At 36.0% G+C, this 25,547-nt stretch overlaps 1 protein-coding gene across 1 annotated transcript in view; it reads right to left on the bottom strand.

Annotated features, from left to right (window-relative positions):
* Nucleotides 1-25,547, bottom strand: part of LOC135363152 (alpha-mannosidase 2-like) — a 154,734-nt gene that overhangs the window by 60,206 nt on the left and 68,981 nt on the right. Inside the window, exons 9-12 of the mRNA XM_064583843.1 lie at nucleotides 22,137-22,339; nucleotides 18,388-18,570; nucleotides 13,969-14,083; nucleotides 12,694-12,761 (exon numbers count right to left, since the gene is read on the bottom strand). Coding sequence (XP_064439913.1) covers nucleotides 12,694-12,761; nucleotides 13,969-14,083; nucleotides 18,388-18,570; nucleotides 22,137-22,339 — 569 coding nt within the window. The remainder of the gene's footprint in view (nucleotides 1-12,693; nucleotides 12,762-13,968; nucleotides 14,084-18,387; nucleotides 18,571-22,136; nucleotides 22,340-25,547) is intronic.

Genomic DNA, 25,547 nt, shown 5'->3' with positions numbered 1-25,547 from the left:
TGTTACATGCAGTTGAATGCAATCTGAAGCGAAACACTATACCCACAACAAATTATACTGAAGTACCCAAAACTCCTATTGATCTTAAAAGAAGGTAATACTGAATGCAAGATGATTCTCCTAAAGCAAAAATTTTCCCATAAAGATTGATCACTACAAACATACTTTTCCTCAGAGGGATGCTTAGTTTTAAATCTGTCCTTAACTGCCTATCAATTACTACATGTAACTTCTCATAATTGTCACCTTCTCTACCACAATTTTTAATGATCAATCAGCAAACATCTCTTGTATACCAAGTACTTCTTATTTCATTCAACCATTCATAACTTCTTTAATTCAGGCGAGTCTTCTTTATTTTCTCCATGGAATGTGAAAGGCAGATTTCATAAAAACTTAAGCTAAGCCTCAGAATTTACCAATCCTATGCTCTTTATTACAAAATACATGCTAGCACAGGCATCTTCTTTAACTTTATATAGAATTTTATGAACATAGTTTATTTGACCAATTCCTCGATGGTTATTATTGAACATTTAAGTCTTTTAAAGTATTTTTTCAGATGATAAAGCTGAGAGAAAGGTTTTGCCCACAGTTCTCTTCATCTCTACACAGGATCGATTTTTTCCAGTGCAATGCCTAGTTTGAACGCTCCTGGCACGTATTACTGGGTTACTTTCTAGACAGACTGCTAGGTGTCATGTAAGAATGATGAATAAGACCCAACCTATGCCTTCACGGGGTTTATAGCAAGCATCTTCATAGGAATATTATACATGTGCTATGTGGGACAACAGTGGTTAGACACACAGTCCCATGGGAGCATACAAGAACGACACCTAATATGACTCAAGTATACTGGAAAAAGTTTCCAGAGAATGTAACACTTAAGCTGAGTCCTAAACGATAACCAGGGGTCAATCAGGCAAAGAGAGTGTGTGTGTGTGTGTGCGTGCGTGCCTGGGGATGTGCTGGTAGGGGGTTTTTGTTTTGTTTCCAGGCAGCAAAGGTCTAGAAGTAAGAGAACATGGTATGTTAAGAGAATTGATAGTTGAAGGGCTGAAACACAGAGTGCAGGCTGGGGTAATGTGAAAGATGATGCTAGAGAAACCAAAATGTAGACACATAATTCAAGTTAAAGAGTCTGTAAGTTTAGCCTTAGGGCAGTGGGCAAAAGAAGAGTTTTGAGCAGCTGAAACATCATGGCTAGTATCCGTTAAATGCCTACTAAGTACCAGATTCTACACTATAAAATTCATATACGTAACCTTATTTAATTCCTCCAACAAATGTATGAGGGAGGGACGGACACCTGTTACAGGAGTGTCGCCATCACTCAGGGGAGAGACAGTAGCAACCTAAAGGAGGGCACTGGTACTGAAGTTAAGGAGAAGCGGACAAAACTGTGATACGTTTAGGAAGTAGAATGAAAAGACCTGGTATTTGTTTGGGTACAAGGAGAAAGTGAAAGAGACAGAGATGAGCAGGGACTGAAGGGGACACTAATGAAAAACTGCAATGCATGATCACTCAAAAATTGAGGCCCAGGTAACTGGATGATGCTGCTGAAATTTTATTAAGGAGCTCAGGACCACAGAATATTTGAGTAGAGAGTAGGAATCCGGTTTTATTTTTAATTTAAAAAAAATTTTTAAGAAAAGATTTTATTTATTTGACAGAGAGAGAGCACACACACACACACACACACACAAGCAGAGGGAGAGGGAGAAGCAGGCTTCCTGCTGAGCAGGGAGCCCAATGTGGGGCTTGATCCCAGGACCTTGGGATCATGACCTGAGCCCAAGGCAGACGCTTAATGACTGAGGCACCCAGGCGCCCCAGGAGTTCAGTTTTATACGCACTGAAATGGAGGTACAGGTGGACCATCCCGATGGAGCTACCTATCTGGCCTGTGGGCAGAACTTGGCCAACTTTTCTCAGAAGAGATATGGATGTGGTGAGTCACCAGTACATGGACAATAAATCAAGGCAACTGAGTAGGAAATATCACTCTCACCAGGAGCTTTTATCTTTTAAATCTTCCTGAGGCAAAACAATTACTTATTTAAGATCTCTTATATGCTCTTGACTCTCCACCTCTTTTAGATGTTAACATAATCTGAAGTCACAGATCTATATTCCTGTAGCTTTTTCTACAGTACATACCTAGCTTCAGTTCCGGTAACCAAATTTCCAGTCATGATCTGCATTTCACGATGTCTCATTATTTTCAAGGCCTTCTTACTTTTGATTCAAATATTAGTCAGCTGAGTTGACTTTATCAAGAAAATATTCAAAAAGAAGAGTACCCATGGTTCATTTTGTGTTTTCATATTTGAAAATGTCTTTTTTTGTTGCTTTCACATACAAAAGATAACTGTGAGTATAAAATGATTTAAAAACTCTATAGTCTTCTCATTACAGAGAAGAAACCTAAGTCTGTTTAGCTTTTGTTCCATATTACACAGTATATATCTTTCTGCTTGGGTACTTCTACAATATGTCCCTTTCCTTTTAATTGGACTAAGTTACCAAGACATAACAGGAGTGACCCTCTTTTCATTTGTATTACCCAGAACTTAACCCTTTTATCTATAAAGTCAGACCTTCTCAGCTCAGAAAACTTTCCATCAGTTCTGTCTTTGATCATTGTCTCTGCTCCATTTTTTTCTCCTGAAGAAAATCACTGTCTTTTGTTTAAATCTTACCCTGCATACCAATCATCTTCTCTCCTGTTGTTTCCACTCCTCTTCCTTTTCTCTGCATTCTTGCAAAGCATCTCATGGGTTTTTTTCTTTCGTGTCACTGGACACTCTTTCACAATGTCGGCCTCACTCTTCAGTATCACTTGTAAAGATGCTCACTCATCGCGCCCCCACCAATAACCTTCCCTTTTGTCCCTTCCCCGTATCATCTCACCAGTTTTTCATCTCGGCTCTTTGTTTCCCGTTTCAGATTTCTTAGAGATCATGACTCAAATTTTTTGAGAACTCCAAAGAGGTTTTTTTGTAATGTTTTCCTGGTCTCTGTAATAAATCATTTTAAAAGGTAAATTGTTCTTCTGAGTCTTCATGTAGCGCTACTTTCTGTCGTTCTGTAGAGCCTTTGCAAAGGTTTGCTAGGATAACTTTCCCTTTACTTACCCTCACAGAAGCAGATATCCAGACCCTGTGTATGCTAAAGGTACTCTTGGTCTTTATTTTGGCATTAAAGCCCTCTCTTACCTAGAGTTAGTTTATTTGACGAGTATTTGGCAAGGGATTCAAAAGCAAGGGATTTGCCAGGGGATTCAAAAGCAAGGTAGTTCCCTGCCATCATGGAGCTAATATTTTAGCAAGGGAGACAGACAGCAAGAAATAAATAAATTAAATAACCAGTTTGTTAATAATGCCTAAAGGAGGGGAAGAAAAATGCAGTGATGGAGAAGAGTAAGTTATATAATATATAAAATATATAATAAGGAATGTAAGTCCACATGCATAGAGCCAGCCTGATTGCAAAGGTCCAAAGGGCTACCATCCAAGGTGGCTATGCCTGTATATTCATTGTTTTATGCCAACTCTGGTGAACAAATGGAGGGATTCTTTCTTCAGCAAAGACTATCATGGGTATCCTTCTGGCCCATGCCACTGTCAATAGTAATTTCCTTGAACGGATACTTCCCTAGGTCAGTGCTCTACCATCAGTTCCCCACTTGTTTCTGCCTATTTTATTTCTTTTTTTTTTTATTTCATTATGTAATGTTAATCACCATACATTACATCATTAGTTTTTGATGTAGCATTCCACGATTCATTATTTGCGTATTAACACCCAGTGCTCCATTCAGTACGTGCCCTCTTTAATACCCATCACCAAGCTAACCCATTCTCCCACCTCCCTCCCCTCTAGAACCCTCAGTTTGTTTCTTAGAGTCCATAGTCTCTCATGGTTCATCTCCCCCTCCGGTTCCCCCCTCCCCCTTCATTTTTCCCTTCCTTCTATCTTTTCTCTCTCTCTCTTTTTTTAACATATAATGTATTATTTGTTCCAGAGGTACAGGTCTGTGATTCAACAGCCTTACACAATTCACAGCGCTCACCATAGCACATACCCTCCACAATGTTTATCACCCAGCCCCCCATCCCTCCCACCCCTCACCACTCCAGCAAACCTCAGTTTGTTTCCTGAGATTAAGAATTCCTCATATCAGTGAGATCATATGATACATGTCTTTCTCTGATTGACTTATTTCGCTTAGCATAATACCCTCTGGTTCCATCCACGTCGTTGCAAATGGCAAGATATTTTTTTTGATGGCTGCATAATATTCCATTGTGTGTGTATGTGTGTATATGTGTGTGTGTGTATACACACACACACACACACACATATATACCATTTCTTCTTTAACCATTCATCTATTGATGGACATCTTGGCTCCTTCCATAGTTTGGTTATTGTGGACACTGCTGCTATAAACATCCGGGTGCACGTACCCCTTCGGATCACCTCATTTGTATCTTTGGGGTAAATACCCAGTAGTGCAATTGCTGGGTCGTACGGCAGCTCTATTTTCAACTTTTTGAAGAACCTCCATACTGTTTTCCAGAGTGGCTGCACCTGCCTATTTTATTTCTGTCAGATTCAGTCTCCAAATTGGTTGTGAAATACAGACACAATGGAAGCCCTCTTTTAAGTGTGATTAAGGCTGGCAATAGACCTATTAACTGAAAGAGATAAAGTTGACTTGAAAGTTAAAGTTTAAGTAGTACAATTTTAAGTTACACACATATGACTTAATAATTCATGTTTTCATATATGTTTTATATATACTTATATATATATAACATTTCCTAATCTATTGATATTAAGAGCAAAGCTTCTGGTTTAACTATGGGACTACTAACTGGAGTCCTGTGTCATATTTTCTGCATAACCATGCATGTGATTAATCATGTATGGTTTCCAGATTAGGTTTTTCTAAAGCAGACCAAGAATTTCACCACTTGAAAAAATATTAAGCCATATGAGTACAGACTGCTTCTACATCTTTATGACTTCTTCCCAATTTTTTTTAGGCATCTCACCAGTGACTCACATTTGTTGAAAATTTCTAAAGAACCCAACTTCATTTAAAAAAAAAACAATCTTTTGTATAATTCATCAGTTCAATAAAAATTAATCAAATTGTGTAAGAAAAATAACAAGAACAACTGATCTGGGAATAAATAATTGTTTCATGATAATCATACAATTCAATGGAAAGACCAGAGGGAGAGAATTGTACCAGTTTCCCTAGCTAGTGGCCTGTTAGGGACAAGGTCAGGCTATCATGGGCACAGAAAAGGAATGGAGTGAATCAGTTGATCTAGTTGGCCAATTAAATGGAGATTGGTTAACAGAAATCTTAGGAAGAGAGAATGAAAAGAATAGTTACTTTATCTCCTTAACAGCCTCAAAAAAGTAGCCCTGTCCCTGTATTAAAATATTAGTTCTCTGTTCTAGGTGGTAGGTACACAAATTTCAAAGCTTTGGGGGTAGACATTATAAAAAGGAAAAGGAATCAATCTCCACACCTGCTTCTAGAGACCTGCAATGTAGCTATTATTTCTAACTGTTTACCACTGGTCAGTGAGTAATTGTATTTTCCAGTCCAGTTGATCAACTTTATAGTTTGTGGATATCTTAAATTGTGGCAATAGGCTGACTGTCAAACCAAGATTTGGTGTTCCTCTGATTGTTGATCATCATCTTTGTTTTCGTGAGTTTTAATAGGAAATTGAGAGAGTCAGTCTCAGAGTCCCTAGTCTGCCATCACATAAAACAAAGTGTCAACTTTTTTGTTTTTTCATAGAATAGGCGTTATTCATCTAAGTCAATGTAAGGCTGAAACAGTATTTCTGGAATTAATACTCATCATTTCTGATATCATAAAATAAATAGAAATGTTAAGGGTAGGGAGACTGTTGTGGGAAAGGTAGGGCCTTTTCTATTCTCTCCCCCAGAGACCTTTATATCTCCTTGGAAAAAGTCAGGCAAAAGACAAGCCTGCGAATGACCGATTTAGAATGGCAAACACCAGATAAGATTATTTGATGTTGTGATCCAGACATGATTGCTCTAAAACTAGTTATAACATAAAATTAACTAATATATCATGTTGAAAGTATCCCCAACTCCCTAGGAAGTTTTTGGTTACTTAAAGTAATGTACTATATTCTACTCAAGTCTTTTGGGTGAGACATCCTTTCTAAAAATATCCCACATTACACACAGGCTGAAACGTGTTTCTGGATAATTGGAGAACCGGTCACAATCTATATCTTGAAACAAGTCAAAATGAATAAAATGTAACTCAGATGCAACATAGATGAAAACACACAAACACCTTTCACAAGCAAGAAATACTTAAACAAAAAAGCATCTCAGAGGAGAGTTTAGGAACGCCTTCAAAACCAGTAATGAGCATTAACTCTTAAATAGACTATGCTATTAATACCCAGACAGACCTCTACTAGACTAGAACTCAGTTTTTTATTTTTAAGAGTCTCCAGTACTCTCAGTTAACAATTGCCCCATTAAAGGAAAAGTTCTAAAGTCTCTCATAATAACAGAACCTGCAGAGGATCCAGAGAGTCAAATCCTAGTCAAATCATGTATTCTATTATTACTTTAAATTCCCTTGGGATAATGTTAAAAGGCAGCCCTTCATTATCAAGGACAGAAACCCTCAATCTCTGTGACTTTGTACATTTGTTTTTCTGCTAACTAATGTGAAGACATTTCTGTACTAGTTTTCTAGTGCATGACAAGATTTGAGCTCACACTGTTACGATCCATGAGCAATAAAGCACAGTTCTTACACTACTCATCACAGTTATCACTGCTAACACTGTTCCAGCTCCCCCAAGAAAAACCACCAGGTACAAAGTAAGGTGCATCGTGACGTTCACAGCTCTCTCAGGAGACGCCACGTGCTCAGATTAGAACCACTTTCGTTCAAGTAGCGGAATCTCAGCTCAGTTCTTGAGCTATAAATGACTCTACCAGGTCTATATTATAATAAATAACACTGCCAGAATCTGAATGGTGAGAATTCCATTTCCCTAGAAATTCCACTCCAAACAATAACTGTACGGCTGTGAATTTGGTTACTTCATTTAAAACTTACGTTTAAACAACTGGTAGGAAGATTAGATACAGTGTGATTTGGTCTAAAAATACACTGATGATATGGTAACAGATGAAAAAATGATTTAAAGTCTTGAATGCCATTACACTAATAGATAATTACTGTGAGAAGAATGGTTTGTGATAACAACATTAAAAACACAAAATGCAGAATCAGGCAAATACTCTAAGTCAGCAACAACAGAAAGTCTTGTGTGTAAAAACTGATCTGATCAGCAATGTCCACAGTACCCAAAACACGGAAAGAGCCCCAATGTCCACTCACTGATGAATGAATAAAGAAGATGTGTATGTATATATACATACATACACACAGTGGAATATTACTCAGCCATCAAAAAGAATGAAATCTTGCCATTTGCAACAATGTGGATGGAACTAGAGTGTATTACGCTAAGTGAAATAAGTTAGTCAGAGAAAGACAAATACCATGATTTTACTAATATCTAGAATTTAAGAAACAAAACTGATGAACATAGGGGAAGGGAAGGAAAAATAAAATAAGATAAAAACAGAGAAGGAGGCAAGTCACAAGAGATGCTTAACTACCGGGAACAAACTGAGGGTTGCTGGAGGGGACGTGGGGGGGATGGGGTAACTGTGTGATGGGCATTAAAGAGGGCACTTGATGTAATGAGCATTGGGTGTTATAGGCAACTGATCAATCACTAAATACTACCTCTGAAACTAATAATAAACTGTATGTTAACTAACTTCAATTTAAATAAAATCTAAAAAAGAAAAAAAGTCATCTGATCAAGTCAACTCATTTAGATATTTGGGAGTATCTTTTGAACCCACCCATTCTAAAGAGCCTTCAAGAAAGCAATCTCAACAAAGGTAATTCTGTAAGAATGCAATGATGCTGAGAGGCAACCTAAAATTTTTCAGGTCCCATGGTATGAAACTCTATAATCTCCAATGAACAGTTATCCAAATGTTGAGCAAATTCAAAGCTTTGAGCTGTTATTTATTTTTGCTTGTAGTATTATTTAGTGTATTCAGAAGCCCTCTGGCATCCAAACTCCAAATACTAGATGAAAGAACTATTTGGAGAGAAGATATACCAGGATACCACATCTTCACGTAGAATGTCTACGCATATCTGGTGTCTGAAGTTTAATAGTCTCTTCAATCAGTAATTAATTGTATTTCAACAAGTCTTTATTCAATTCTTACTATGTTGACTGCAATTCCACAGGCATGGTGGGAGAAATAAATAAAAGAAATAGTTCCTACTGTCAAGGAGTTTACAGTCTAGCAGAATTAACTTCAAATAATTATTATACTGAGAGAAATAAGAAAACATCAATTCCCAGTTACATGATTGAGTCATTTTGGATCTGATTTAGATGAAAATTTGAGGCCAGTACCATAATGGGATGGCACTTTGGCATCATGGGAGGAGGTGGAATATTGTGCACATGGTGAATTGTATGTGAATTGTAGTGGCCAGTGGATAAACTGTGGTAGACCGTCTCCAAAGATGACTGCCATCATTCCCTTCAAGTCATGGAGAATAATTCCCTCCCCCTGAATCTTGGCTGACGCTAGTGACTTGCTTCACTAAGAATGTAGTGGAAAGGACCTTCTAGGAGTTCTGAGGCTAGGTCCTAGAAGCCTTGCTGCTTCCACCCAGGTGTCTTTCTTGCGTTCCGCTATGGGTAGATTCCTGTGACAACTACATGCAATAAATTAGGGGCAGAGAGAAACTGAAGACAGAAGAGCAGGAAGTCATTGCAGTAGTTCAAGTAAAACATTTAAAAAAAAAATCATAATAGAGGCCTTAAAACCAGAAAGTAATAGGAAGACAGGAGACGAAGAATGTCAGAGATGAGCAGAGGGGAAAATCCAAAACACTTTCCAGCTGATGAAACTTAAAAGAACAAGAAAAGGTAGAAGTCAAAGTGGGTTCTAGAGGCTAGAAAATTTATGACTTGTTCAGGGTGTCCTAACTCTTAACTCTTAATTGTACCTGCTTTCCATATAAAGACTATTTTTCAGCACCTAGACAACCAAAAAGAGAATGATGCTATTAATAAAGATTAGGATCCAAAAAGAAAGCACACGTGGAGAAAACAAGAGGAAATTAAATTAGAGGTGCTGGGCAGCCATCCAGGAAGAACCATTACAACAAGCACATGACAATGGAGGTACTGAGTGCCTTTTCTGGAACTGAGTACTTTTAATATCTGTTTGATACTCTAAAGTCACCCAAGCCCCCAAAACAAGGACTTCTTTTGTGTCTCCACATGGTTGGTGGTTTCATTTGAAGTTAATCCCTTCTTTTTTCTGGCCAAAAATCCCTTACCAATAAATGCCTTGTTAAACATTAAAAGCACTTAATGGTAAATTTGTAATGGGTTTGAATAAATTGCTCTCAAACTAAAAGTTTTCTACTTGAAAAGTTAAATTTTCAGATTTACAGAAGTTTCAGATTTTAGTTGTATACTCCATGGCATTTCAAATTATCCACATTTAAAAAACAAAGTTCCTTCACACGTTGTCAAAACACATGATTTGGCGTCCTGGGCTGCGGTGATATTTGCTTCCATCCTGCCTCAAGTACTAAACACTGAAAGGAGACTGAAATCCCTGCCTGTCCTAGGAGTTTACCTTCCATCCTCTATGTCCTCCACGTCCCTAATCCTGTAAATCTTTGTACTACAGTTTTTTTTTTTTTACAATTGGGCCTTGGAGGAAAAGAAACACCTCGGTACATTAAAGGATTATTTAAGGCTAGAAAATTTATGACTTGTTCAGGGTGCCCTAACTTTTAACTCTCAATTATACCTTCTTTCCACATAAAGACTATGAATGCATATACTATAGAGCTTACCCAACCTTGTGAACTCAATCAGGCTCACAGATATGTACCACATCCCCATGAGCAGATTAGCCACTCCTTTTTAAAGACTCCCAAACTAACTTATGTTAGGTTATAGCTATAACTAATGTTGCCAAACAGCATGATCAAATTCATTTACATGTATTATTGAAATTGTGTGAGTTAGGGGCACCTGGCTGGCTCAGTCATTAAGTGTCCGCCTTTGGCTTGGGTTGTGATCCCAGGGTCCTGGGATTGAGCCCCACATCGGGCTCCCTGCTCAGCGGGAGGCCTGCTTCTCCCTCTCCCACTCTCTCTGCTTGTGTTCCCTGTCTTGCTGTGTCTCTCTCTGTCAAATAAATAAAAACTTAAAAAAAAATAGCTATGAAATTGTGTGAGTTAGATCAGTATTTCTCAGACTTTTCACATAACTCCTTAAAGACTCTTTAGACATTTTTTGTTAATCATCCCCCCATACCATTTTAATACACTTAAAAGTATATCTGTTATTGTACTATTGAGTACTATTTTTATGCTTTATATATTTAAAAAAATACTTTTTTTCAAACTCCCCAAGAACCAATTTTTACCCTCCTAAGGAGGATGTCTCTCTCACTGAGAATGCATGTTTTATTTAGATTAATAAATTGTTGCTCAAACAAGAATTATTCTTATCGCCAAAATAATGCTAAGCCTTAGATCATTATATAGGGACTCATGAAGAACATGAGAAAGACTCATGACCATACTCCTGAAACTTTCAACTTCAAGACTGAGAAGTGCAATGATATCACTTTCAGTATCTGCTAAATAAAACTATGAAATTCTTCCATTTTAAAGGCCACTGTCATTCCTCCATTCTTCTCTGATTTTGTTGAGAGATCAGCTCAGATTATTTGTGGCTAACAAGTAAAATATAGATTTTAAAACCAGAAGTATAAGTAGTTCTATTCATGAGGTCCTCAAGTACAAAACAGATAATAAAGATACAAATAAGAACTTGACAATCCTAAGTACTCCCAATTCACCTAACTACAGAAACAGTAGTAGCACTGACATTTGGTAGAAAAGAACTGTGAAGGAGTAATATTAAGATGAAGAACACTATTTAAATACAAACTGTTTAAAAGGAAATATCAGAAAGCAATCATTTTACTAATAGTCCCCAAAATGCTATTTACGTTGATGTATAATTAAAACTCCTCAATATTAAAGCTCAAAATATATTTCTTCTTAGTTAATACACCTGGATCTCCTTTCTTCCTCCAGCATAAGTAGAGCTAAAATACCACTTACTCCTGGCTAAAGCAAGGACAATAGAGGAAGAAGAAAAGCCATAGGGTTTGTAACCCATTAGGGCTCCATCCCACCCACCCTACCATTCACCCAGAGGAAGACTAATGGGGTGGGGAAGGGGCATAAATTATTTATAGCAAGCATAAGGCATTCTTACAGTCAGCAGAAACAAAGATCTTCCCCTACCAAAATAGAAAAAGGGGGATTATGCCTAATACCAGAGTTTATTAGGGGCAAAATAGTTAAGGAACAGCCACACAACCTCAACTACATCAAAATATTACATATTTTAAGACAAAGAAAACATTTTGTAATGGGAGTATCATTACTCTCTTATGACTTGGCAACCTGAAAGCTGTTAAGCCTGCAACAGGACTTCAAAGTTGAGACTTAAACTGTCTTTTCCAGTTAATCCCTTCTTTTTCTGGCCAAAAGAAAGAAATGTAGGATTTCTTTACCATTACTTTAGTGATACTTTAGTGTTACTAAAAAATACCTGTCTTCTTGTTCTAAGGTATGAGCTGTATACATTTTTAAGTCTCTACTTCCTGAAGAGATTTAGCAAACTAAGGCTTTATTTTCTGAGTAACCAAAATGTCAATTTTATTAGCAATTGTAAATTTTCTGTAATACTTTGATTCCATTTATTTTAAAATAATTCTAATAAAGAATACCTAAAATCATGAATTATCCTTTACAATTATTTTTTTATCCTACAATTTGTACATACTAAATTTCTCAATTTAGATAGCAAAAAGTTATATTATATAAGAATATAGTGTGTATCTGGGGATAGTGGGTACTGACCTAGTGATATTTGGTCATTTAAAACAGAAGACTTGGTTAAATGATTACCAATAAAAACACAAAACATTTCTTTATAAATCAGAGGCAGCCACCAATTAATCGCCCCATTTTCAGGTCAACTGAACACCCTTCCCATTTGCCTTAACATAAATCCACAATGCCAAAATGAGACAGTCTGGCCAGCACAATGACAGTTATCTAGTAAGCAATTTATAGTAGGAACTTTTCATAATTAAGTTTCTTCCTTCATTTTAAAAATGGGATCGGGGATCAATGAAAAGATAAGTTAACAAAGGGTTAAGAAAAAACATAATCATAAATCATATTTATGATCCCATACCAAATATCTGTAAAAAAATAGTTGTAATTGTTCATTCAGCAATTAATGTATCAAACACTGTGTTAACTATTAACATTGAACATGACAGTCATGGGAGAAAAATCCATTTCTTCAAAAAATTTTTTTAAATTAATAAATTTATTAAACAAAATACTGCCTCAAAGTATATCCTGGCGAGGGAAAAGAAACATGAAAAGCAAAAAAGTCAAGTCAGAACAGTAGCAAAGTGTATGAGAAATTATGTATTTACCTTGGCTCTGCACTCAGTGTTATTACAGTTTTTTGTGGTAGAAAACCTTGTGAGTTTTGTTTCAAATCCTGTAAAAATAAACAAAAATTTTTTATTTTACTTTTAAAACTTAAGTTTCAAAACTAGCTATGTAATAGTACTTACAAAAATCCTAAAAAGGACACAATGGTGTCCTCCTTCTAGCTACATAAAGGTCCATCAAAGTTCAAAATAAGTAATTCTTGTGTGTGTGCATTTTTATGGGTGTGTCTTTAGACTTCAGTACGGCATGTGTTACACGGACTACTAGAGTCCAGTTAGGAACCAAGTAAATCAAAGTTCTAAAGATCATTTTGCAAAAAGTTTCACTATTTTACCTTTGTATCACAGGTTTCATATCCTTAAGCAATGTATGTCCATTTATTGGATTTTTTACTTCAACATGAAAATATGTAACCATAATTTGATTGCAAACATCAGTATATGAAAATACTGAACTTACTATCTCTGATTCCAGATGTGTAAGTTCCAATTACATGTAAAATTTCAAAGCCTATGGCTCACAATAGACTCTAATGATAAAATATTACAGTTTTAAAACATCTGAGTTGCCAAATCGAAGTCTAAAGAGGTTTGCAATCCCCCATTTTTCCCACTGTTCTTCCTTGCTGCTGAAGAGTATATTCTTCCTCTCAGAGTATGTTCTGTTTTATTGGCTCCCCTGATCCTAACCACGATACAAGCCAAGGCAGGAATCATCCCATCTAACAGATAAATGAATGAGGGCTCACAGATGTTAAGCAGCTTTTTCAGGCCCATGCAATCAGGTACAGAGGTGGGGCTAATAGCTAGTCTTTAATTCCTCAACTGCTCCTCTGCTGTTACACACATCTGAGCACTGCTCACAGCGCTCCATGGGCTCATCCTGAAACCAGAAGACAATTCAGGGGCTTCTAATCAAAGCCAAGCAAAATAACTAATTACAGCGTCTAGTTACCTTACAGTACCATATTAATAGTGTTCTCAAAGCTGTATGTTCCACATAATGAAGTTCATTAGTTTTCATGCTTAGATTTAGTCAGAACAAAATATACACCATAAATCAAATACAGACACACTTACAGGAAAGAAGAACACATAGGTATTTCATATAAAATGATGCAAATTCTTTCAAATCATGTATAAGGAAATCACTATTTTTCAAGGTTTCTTTTCACTCAGCTTCTCACCCCCTTTTCTGAATCAAGAACAAAAGAATCACACATTTTTATGATAATATAAAAGGTAGCAACTAACCATGTCTAGGAGGTTATCAAAAGAGTAAGAGTTGTACGAGGTTTTGTCCTTCAAAATAAGAAGTAGTGCAGAATATCCAATTATCTTCTTCAAATTCGTTAATGAATGAAAGAGTCTGTGAACCAAAAATTATTACTGGTCTGAGAAGCAATTCAAACATCAGTATACAATATTTTCAGTTTCTTTAATAATGGCCAAACCACCATCATCCTGTATTCACAAAGTGAAACCTATAATGAAGCTATAATGAACGGACTCTTCTTTGCCCAGAACTAAGTACTTAGGAAAAAAAAGTTAGTCAAAAGATTTCACTAATAAGGATTCATTTAAAATAGAAAACTTTCTGTATACACCTGAAACGTGTAAACTTAATCAAACTACCGATACTTTCTACAAGTATCATGCCAAATACTAAGAATATTCAACATGATCACTCCAATAGCTTTAAGGCTTTGTTACCAAAAAAGTGATTTGGTCCTTTACTTTAGAGAATTCTTTAACAAATGTTGAAACAGCAAAAGAAAGCATGAGATTAACTGTCACTCAAAAGAATATTCGTTCAGTATACATACTTCAAAAAACTCAAATTCCTGAAAACTTCAAATAAATATTTTGTTGACTTTAGTTTCATGTTCTTGTTCAAAAAAAGAGAAAGTTTTCACAGGTCTGGATAATGAAATTGTCTTTCTCCTTGTTACTTTTCTTGGTCATTAAAATTGTTAATTGTATTCCAATTGTACTTTTATGTCTGAGGAACCAAAGAGATGCGTATGAATCAACCTACTCAAGATCAATTCTGGAATATAATATTGGTACAATATCAACTATTGCTGAAGCACTACACGTGGGAAAAGAATTTGAAGGTTTTTTTTTTTCAAGTTCCATCTTGTTTATTTAAACCTTTATAGAACAGGTAACCCTAAGTAAAGCCACTGAAGAAATCTGTCGAAAAACTTGGCTAAACATGCTTTCAATCAGCCATTGAATCTATTATGTTTATAGAGTGATTATATTATTTTCCCCAATACAGGACGCAATTTTGGACCTACATGTTAAGAACATTTTTGTTGGCATGCAACGACAAAAAAATGTTTAAGAGAATTAAAAATAACTTCTTTTTGCAGAACACTGAGATTACTTTCAAAGATGTAAGTGATCACAATCAGTAAGTTAATTAACTATGCAAATGTGTTATACATACATAGTGTTAAAGTCTTCTGCATGTGAGTTCAGGCCATCATCCAGCTAAGTTTCTTAGTCTATTCAAATGTTTTCCTAGGTGATAACAAGTGTTTTCACCAGACTAAAAGACAATATGAGTGACTACAATTCAGTTATAGGAACAAGCCCCTCGATTTAAGTTTATTTTTATCTATATGGCAATCTTTATTAGGCTGTCAGAACCTGAAGAATAAAAGTCATGTTCCACTCCCCTGCTTGTGTTCCCTCTCTCACTGTCTCTCTCTCTGTGAAATAAATCTTTAAAAAAAAAAAAAAAAGAAGGGGCGCCTGGGTGGCTCAGTTGTTAAGCGTCTGCCTTCGGCTCAGGTCATGATCCCAGGGTCCTGGGATCGAGCCCCGCATCAGGCTCCCTGCTCAGCGGGAAGCCTGCTTCTCCCTCTCCCACTCCCCCTGCTTGTGTTCCCTCTCTCACTGTCTCTTTCTCTGTGAAATAAATAAATAAAATCTTTAAAAAAAAAAAAGTCATGTGCTCCATCAGCTAAAACCTTATATGTATTACAGTGCACTGGAGCTTAAACTGAGGGAATGCCACACATCAATGTTTGTATCCTAAAGGCACATGCACAGTCTTCTAACGAGGTAAGCACTAAGAACTGGTAGTGTATTCCCCAAATGCTTTCTCAGGATGCATAAAGCCATTCTGTTTAAAGCAAAACAAGACTAAACACAGTAAATAAGTTTGGGAAACATTGGGTAAAGCAAAATTTTAATGTTTCAACAATTCATCATTGTGGGATTTCCCAGAGCCTCTAATTTTCTAACATGCCCGTATTTTATTATCACTGAACCGGACCATCACTTAGAAATCACAGTTTTCTACTCTGGTATCATTACTACTGTTTCAGGCAGATACTATCATGTTTGTCAGTGAAGTTTGATCTATACATATGGGCCCTCATACTTACCCTTTGTTCATTTTTTTCTCCTACCTACCTTAACTACAACATAGAAATAGGCAGAATTCTAAATATTTCTGTAACTGATCTCATTACCATTTCTTCTCTTGCACATAGCCCCATTATCCACTTTTAGGCTGAACATCCATCACAAACACTGTCCCCCTCTAATTCATTTTTTCATGCCATGTTTAGAATTAACCTTCAAATAGCCATGATGTATTCTTGTTCTCCAGGTGATAATTATATAAACATTCAATCTACTGTTGAGAGCAGTACTCTAAGTAAGAATCACCTTTAGATGGCAGAAGAGAAAGCTAGAAGGGTCTGGACCCCTGTCGGCACTGTAGAGCTGCTATACCTGAACTGGGGACCTGCAGACTTCTTCCACGTGGCATAAAAATAAGTAGGATAGGATTTATTCAGTTTTAAGTTGTTATTACTAGCAGCCAAATGCAATCCTTAACTCATACACTTGTTCACAGGGACACTTCTGCCAACATTTGAATAAACAGTCAACATTCTAAGAACAAGAGAGCACCCAATGCTAGCTGCCTCTTTGTTTATAACTCTCTAACTTGTGTTTTGAAATTTCCTACTTAAAATGTCTATGCTAATGACTTGATAATTGTGTATGACTTCTCAATGAAGTGTGAAGTGCTCGCAAAGCAAATTTACAAATGTCAAGTATAATTTGAGAATTATTGTCTTTTTTCTCTAAGATGCAATTTTGTATGGTGATGTTTTTATAAGCTAAAAGCATAACCAAACATATGGAGGAACTAATGACAGCCCTTCTGGAAAGGTTATGAGATAGAAAATGTTCAGTTGCAAAAACTCAATGACCTGTACCCAAGTCTCTTTCAATATGGCAGCCAGAGAGAGAGCAGGTAGACAGTATAGGAGAATGACTTCTTCATTTCCTCTTAGGAACTCTTTTCTGAATATAAGCCTCACTTTTAAATTCAATAAACCAAGAAGACAGGAGCAGGTGAAAAGGAAAAAAATGGAGGATCTGACCTTATTTTAAAAAATGCCTTCTGTGGGAGAAAAACCAATTATCATTATCAGCCAATGAATGTTTTCCATTTTAAGCCCAGCTCAACCTCAACAGATGCCAAATACATTTGCCACAAGAAAACTGAGAAGATATTCAAGATGCTACCATGAATATATTTTCAAGGATTCAAGTCAACTAATGAAACCTCAAGAATTTGTTTTTCAAATATCTAGAAAGGCAGTCAAAATACTATAACTAAAATTTTAATTAACACTTATAATGATTAGTGATATCAGTTGTGGATCAATCTGTAATGTTGACTTTATATGTTGTATACACTTTTAACATATGGGAGAGAGCATTTATTAAAAAAAGAGGTTCACTTCTTAAATCTGTATTATAAGAAAATCAGAGCACACTTTAACAATTTTAAAATATTATTGAAGTACACCATTTTTGATAGGAAAAAAATCTGGAAGAAATAATAACTAAGCCATAATGAAATAATAGTCAAAACTCCTTCCCCAACATAGGAATCTCCTCTACAATGATCCTAATGAATGGTTACCCAAACTAGGGCATGATGATGGAAATCTCACTATCACAAAAGGTAAGCCTTTTGATTATTGGGAAGCACTATTTACAAAGTCTCCTGCTGTTCTGAGCTAAAGCCTGTACTCACTGTTTCCAATCCTGCAATGTGAAAATAACTGAGCTTCCCCTCCCTCACTCATCTCACAGACCTTCTAAGAGTTGAAGATGGTTTTGATATCAATACCCAAGCCAACCCTTCTCATCCCAATTCCTTATATCATCTATATATGTCAAAGTTTCTAGGTTCTTCTACTTCCTGGCTAAACTCTAGGCTGAGAACAACTGGATATGAAATAGGATGAAATTAAACTGCTATACAATCAAGTATGGCTCTTTATCTCCTTGGATTATAGCTATGATTTATTTGATACCAAATCCCTGGTCAACAAGGTAACCCCAATTACCACATTATACTTGGGAGAAAACAGAATCAGCTTTATAATAATGTTTTACTACTCCATTTGCAGAAATGCACTGCAATAAAAAGTTAGGACAGCTAGTACATTCTCAATACAATTCTTGAAAAATGCTTTGAATATTGATGTTGTTTTTCTATAGCAATACTTATAAGGGATGTCATTATTGATATGGTCTGATGTACATTAACAATTTCATCAAAGATATAAGCCTGTGACCCAAAATTAAAAAAAAAATTGTTTTATAATCACTTTTTAATAATTATATTACCTGGTACCATAATCCACAACCACCCAATCTTTTGCAGTTCCTGTGATAGCATCATGATGTTGAAACAGTCCCAAATTTCTTCTGGCTTCTGTCAGTGCCATGTAATGGGATGATGAAAGAAATTTACTTATCTTGTATTTCTGAGCTTGTTTCAGGGCGAAACAGTAAAGAATTTCAGCAGCCCTAATTGTATAAAACAGTCATTAATTCTTATTTCAAAACAAACATTTACTATTTAAAATATGTGGTACTGATACAATTTTTAAATGCATTTTTTAAAAAATCCACATTTCAAAGTCAAACAGAGAAAGACATGTATCATATGATCTCACTGATATGAGGAATTCTTAATCGCAGGAAACAAACTGAGTGTTGTTGGAGTGGGGGTTGGGGTGGGAGGGATGGGGGGACTGGGTGATAGACACTGGGGAGGGTATGTGCTCTGGTAAGTGCTGTGAATTGTGCAAGACTGTTGAATCTCAGATCTGTACCTCTGAAACAAATAATGCAATATATGTTAAGGAAAAAAAAAGAAGAAGAAGAAGGTAGCGGGAGGGGAAGAATGAAGCGGGGGAAATAGGAGGGGTAGACGAACCATGAGAGACGATGGACTCTGAAAAACAAACAGGGTTCTAGAGGGGAGGGGGGTGGGAGGATGGGTTAGCCTGGTGGTGGGTATTGAGGAGGGCACATTCTGCATGGAGCACTGGGTGTTATGCACAAACAATGAATCATGGAACACTTCATCTAAAACTAATGTTGTAATGTATGGGGATTAACATAAGAATAAAAAAAAGAAAAAAAAATCCACATTTCAGCACAATTGATAAAAAAGATATTGATAATAAACATTCCTATAAAACCATATAGGTATCCATCTAATATATCTAGATTATCAATCATCAGAGAACATCATGTCTAAATTGATATAAAGGGCGCTTGTTCTAGATGGTCCTGGAAAGAAGCCAGTACCCACTGGCAGCGAGACAGGTATACTTATGTATAACATAGTGAAAAAAAAAAAAAAAGCTCGAAACAGCAGTAAAAAGTGGATAATGGTTGCTGCCCTTTCTTTTCTCCAAGATCAGCCCAGACACATACCAGGAACTTCATCACCAGAAAGCCATTCACTCTCACATACATACATTAAAGGAGAGACGGTGCAGAAATGGTCACATGAGTGGGAGACTAACAGTGAAGGAGAGGCAGAAAGCGATGGCCTGACAGCTCAGTGACAACAGCTAGTCTCTGTGCTGAATGAGAACATTCGACAACTAGAGGGAAAGTAACAATATAAACTGAAAGGTGATAAAACATATGCTGTCGCTTCTCGTTTATTTTAAAGAAAAAACACTTGGGCTTACGAGTAGTTTTTGAGCAAGAATATGGGGACTTATCATTTTCATGCTTTATTTTTTTCATCAGAGGATATGGTTCAAGACAGGTTTCGAAAAAGTTCTTTAAAAAAGAGATATGGCTTGGGGTGCCTGGGTGGCTCAGTCGTTAAGCGTCTGCCCTCAGCTGAGGTCATGGTCCCAGGATCCTGGGATCGAGCCCCACATGGGGCTCCCTGCTCAGCGAGAAGCCTGCTTCTCCCTCCCCCACTCCCCCTGCTGTGTTCCCTCTCTCTCTGTGTCTCTCTCTGTCAAATAAATAAATAAAATCTTTAAAAATAAATAAATAAAATCTTAAAAAAAAAAAAGAGATGGCTTGATGAAGTAAAAAGTTTAAGAAGGTTCTTTATGCCAAACATATTAAGAAGGATGGAGAGAAAACCAAGGCAGCTTGAAAATGTATCACAATATAAGGAAAAGGATAAATTTAAAGTACTCAAAAAAAAAAAAAGAATTGTTTTAAATTTTGAAATAATTAGAAGATACTAAATAATCTCTGCCTTTAAATTCTAATCTTTCTAAAATTCATGGCAGGAGAAACACTAAGTTTGAATTAAAGAAATTGTGTATATATGTTCATCTATACCCATAGCACATATTCCTGGCTTTGCAAAGAGTACCTATACATATAGATATCCCAAAATGTAAAAAGGGGGTTTAAAAAATATTTTCTTCTTTATACTCTTCTATCCTATCCAAATGTTTTACAAATGAGCATCAAGATGAAATATCTATAATCAGACAATAAACTTATTTTCAAGTAAGTTGATTACATTTTGAAATTTGTCATTATTATATGGTTTTTTGTCATTTTATTTTAAAGCAGAATTTTCAAAATATATTATTACTCACACTAAGTACTTCACCTTAAATATGTTCAATAAATTAAAATTGAATCAATATTTGTAACTCTTTGTCACTAAAAAATAGTTGACACTTTTAAAAAAGTGCAGTAGTCCAAAAGAATCTCTACATTACTTAGTACTTTCTCTGTTTTTATCATAGGTAGTTTAGAGTAACATAATAGAGAATTAATATTCTATTGGGCAAGAATGCATCAATCTCTCTAATATAGAAATACTATTTTATTACAAATACAGGAATATGTATCCATCTGGCACATTTGTGAATATCCCAAAAAAAAGGCAAAGATCAGGCTTTTGAAATAATGCTGACAGCATGAAACAGTAAAAATAAAAAAAAAACACACTACTATACCAAAGTACAACTCTGGGAGAAATTCATGATCTTTATAAAAGGGCTTTCCAAAATGTACTATTTCTACCAGTACGGAGAAGAAGGTAGATATAACATGACTTTTTATTTTTAATACTGAGATTCATCATGAAAATTAATCATCATGAATTCATGATCTGAACTAAGCTGAAAGTGAACTCATCACGAAAATGAATTAAGCTCCCACGCTACACACACATAGAGAGAGCCCCAGGAGTCCCCAGGGTGGTTCATCCTTACCAAAAAGCAACAGGACCCACAAAGATAGCTACTAGCCACGTGTGATTATTTATTTACATTTAAATCAACTCAAATTAAAGGAAATTAAGAGTTCACTTCCTCAGCCACACTGGTCACATTTCAAGTGCTCAACAGTTACATGTGGCAAGTGGCCATACTAAACAGTGCAGAAAACAGAAACAGAAGATTTCTACCACTGCAGAAAGTTCTGTTGGACAGTGACTGAAAGTTCTACTGGACAACGCTGGTTAGAGCGTTTTTGTTTTCTCCTGACTTTTCTGCTTTCTCCCTGTCACTATGCTTTTTCAGCCAATCACTCTGCCGCCATCAGTTCTCATCTCTTTCAAGTTTTGCTCTTCTAAGCAGAGAATCACACCTATAGAACTATGTTTCAATAAATAAGAACTGAGGTGGAGCCTCTGAAGTTCTCCCACATATAAAATGCATTAGTTTTAGATTGTGTACTTTGAGGCCCACATTTTAGCCACAGAGAGGCCCTGTTTGTTCCTTGTGACCCTTGCTTGTTTCCAGCAATTTAGTCTGTCTGGCTACTGACCTGCAGACACACATAACAATGCCACTGGATATTATCACGGTGTGCAAACAATACCAGTAATTAATTAGAAACATATAAAACATAAGATACAAGAGAAAGTCTAATCAGATAAACTGCTTTTTTCAGAACAAAAGCCCATATAATAATCTGATTATGCACTAGAGACATAGCTCTGATTGCATTAAAATTTCACAATTACATTAAACACATCCCAATACTGCATACATGTTGTATATTATGCAAAACTCTATGCTATGCTATGTGCTATGATCACATAAAAAAGGTGAATAATTAATGTAGCTTTCTAAACGTAAATTTTGTACCTTAGATGGGATTCCAATATCCTATCCATTCGTTTGTAGAAGGGTCTGGATGTAAAGTAGCCGCTCCAGTAATGATCGTCTCGGTCAGCATAAGTGAAAAAATCTCCACTTAGAACAGGGGACATGGATTGGCTATTCTTTCTAATGGTTACATCTTCTTTATCCAGTGCATCAAAATAATCTGATAAAGTCCCAAACTGTATCTAATAAAAAAAAAAGTGACACTTATTCATCTCTACCTTAAAATTACTTCTAGCACTAAAAGGAAAAGTTAACAGTAAATATTTAAGATGCGCTTTCCAGTTAAGATGAAATTCTAGCTCAGATTTTACAAAACTCAAAAGCAGGGGGAAAAATATACAGTAGCTCTTTCACTTGCATCAGGTCCCAAATTAAACTAAAATAAAACTTACACCCCTAAGGGGTTAGAAGAACTACTGAGATATACAAATCTGTGGATCTGAAAACACCTTACCAATCTCCAGAATTTCAAAGTGTGCAAGGGTCAGGGAATAGAATAATTCAGAGATGAATAAAAGATGGGAGGAAGCAGCAAAAATAAAACATTTACATACAGTTTGGTTAACCATTAAGTATTTTCATATGTCATATGCACATACACACCCCTGGCCTCCCCATCCCCCTTGCTTGAGCTCTCATAAGGGAGACTTTAAGAACAGCAGGTCATTAAAAAAATGGACTTTATCTACCAGCAGGTAACATTGAATAGAAGTAAAACACAAAGAGTGACAAGAACTGCAAGGTTGACTGCTCAAATGAAAAGGTCTTTTGACTAATGATTTAAATTAACAGAACATAAATCCATTTTTATGAGCCCAAGCTATTCCATAAATCAAAGGAAAAAAGAAGTATTATACCACACCATGTAAACAGATATTAAAAGGCAGTGTTTTTAGAGATAAACAGAGAATTTAACAGGGAATGTATTTCTTTGAATATTAAGATGCTATTTTTGTTGTTTCCTACCACACACAGATACACACACACACACACACACAGATACTAAAAGCTACTTTAATTCAATGTGGCAGAAAAATAATTAAGAGCAGTTAAAAACAGGGGTGCCTGGGTGGCTCAGTCATTAAGCATCTGCCTTTGGCTCAGGTCATGGTCCCAGGGTCCTGGGATCAAGCCCCACATCGGGCTCCCTGCTCTGCAGGAAGCCTGCTTCTCCCTCTCCCACTCCCCCTTCTTGTGTTCTCTCTCTAGCTGTGTCTCTGTCAAATAAATAAAATCTTAAGAAAAAAAAAAAAGAGTAGTTAAAAACAGTGAGTAGCACTCTAGAAGAGTGGTTAAGAACAGCACAGAACCTGGATCCAGATATCATTGGTTTGAATTCCATCTCTACCATTTACCTAACAATGTGGTTTTGAGCATATTTATATATTGTCTCTGTGTCTGTGTTACAGCTAATAGGGTTCTAAGTAAAATGCTTAGAAACACAACTGGGAATAATGGTCTAAGTTTTAGCTATCATTTTTCTATTGCAAAGGCAAAATTTCAGCTGGAAACATGATGATATTAGTAAGACAAATAGAAGTTATCATGTACCTGTGACACAATAAATTTTATAACAGCAAAATAGATAATTATTTCTAAATCCTTATGTTTACATCACAGAAAAGCAATTTTCAACAATATTACCTTGTCTTATCTTGGCTTCACCAAATACAATGTATCTTGGGCAAGTTAATATATTTGTGCCTCAGTTTCCTCATCTCTAATGGGGATAATTATAGTACCTACCAGAAAATGTTCAGAGAATTAAATAAGTTAACTAAAGTGAAGCACTTTAAAAAGTTAATAGCAGGGGTGCCTGGATGGCCCAGTTGGTTAAGCACCTGACTCTTGGTTCCAGCTCAGGTCATGATCTCGGGGTCATAAGATCGAGCCCCACATTGGGCTCTGTGCTGGGCATGGAGCCTGCTTAAGATTCTCTCTCTCCCTTTCCCCATCCCCACGCCCCCGCACCCCCAAAGTGCATGCTCTCTCTCTAAAAGAAAACGTTAATAGCAAATAGTAAGTACTCAAAAATTAAGTGTTATTTATTACTCACTTAACACATTCTAAGAAGCAGAATATAAGTGTGTGTGTGTATAACCATGAGGGTCACAAATGCAAAGAAATACAGCATTAACTTCAGGCCCAATAGTACAGACAAGCTCAGGGAAGTATACTGATAAAAGTAAAAAATTTTCAACAATCTAAATTTCTGACTCACTTTCTCATCTATATAAAAAGGGATTTCTATGAGATAACAAAAATTCCCTTCATTTTCAGATTTTAGGGAACTGTGGCATGCTACAGAGTTAATATTAACAACAAAGTATACCCTTTTAGAATATTGTAACTAATTTTTGGTATTAGCCAAGATGAAAGTATTTCCTTCTTGGCAATTGCCCCAGGCAAAGTTCATTTAAGTAGCCTGGTGAGCATTCTCACAAATTTAATTCAATCTCAAAGGACTGATATATAATCCTGTATCTATCCTAGAGTAGTTTCAAAAGAAATTATTTAAGAGTGAATTTTTCTATAGTCTCTTGGTAGCTCAAAGTACGTATTCCAAATAACCAAAAAAAAAAGTAGATGTTTTTTACTTCAAAAGGCAACAAATTATATCTTTAACATAACCTTAATCTTAAACATAATCAAACTCCTCTATCAGAGCAACATATGAGAAAAATACATAAATTGTTAAATAAGTGATGACCAATGGGAAACTGACTGGCTTGGTTGGTACAATGTCAATTTTTAGCCATCTAAATTCAATTGCTTACTTGGGTTTTTCCTTTCATTAAAAGAAAATAATAAACTGAAGCTTCTGGCTTGGACAAAATAACTTCAAACATCCTACAGAGAACAGATACTAGATAAACCACAGAGAGAAAAAAAGCTTTTGTTTGAAGGTATCTAAGGACAATCAAAGCAGCCAACACTTGAGTGACAAAAATTCCAGAAAGAAAGGAAATGCATGAAGGTTACTGGGTACAAGGTTAGAATGCAAAAGTCAACTGTATTTTTATACATGGAATATACCACATTCATGGATGGCCTAATATTTGTAAAGAAGTTAACGGTACTCAAATTGATCTATAGGTTCAATGCAATGCCAATCAAAATTCCAACTTTTTTTGGTAGAAATTTAAAAATTGATCTTAAACCTATACAGAACTATAAAGAAAACCAATGCAATCTTGAGAAGGAAAACAAAATTAGAAGACTTATGCTATCAGAAATTAAGATCCATTCTAAAACTATAGTAATTAAGACAGTCCGAGACTAAATAGACAAAATTGAATAGAGTCTATACAAGAGCCACACAAATAGTTTCACTCAAAATTAATGAAAAAGATGATGCTGCAGTAAAGTGGGCACACTGGTCTTTTCAAT

This window comes from Mirounga angustirostris, unplaced genomic scaffold (genome assembly GCF_029215605.1).
Source record: "Mirounga angustirostris isolate CCGP_5_RB_7025 unplaced genomic scaffold, mMirAng1.0.hap1 SCAF_35, whole genome shotgun sequence".
Taxonomy (NCBI): Eukaryota; Metazoa; Chordata; class Mammalia; order Carnivora; family Phocidae; genus Mirounga; species Mirounga angustirostris.
The sequence above is the reverse complement of the archived record's forward strand: the minus strand, read 5'-3'. Positions and strand labels throughout refer to the sequence as shown.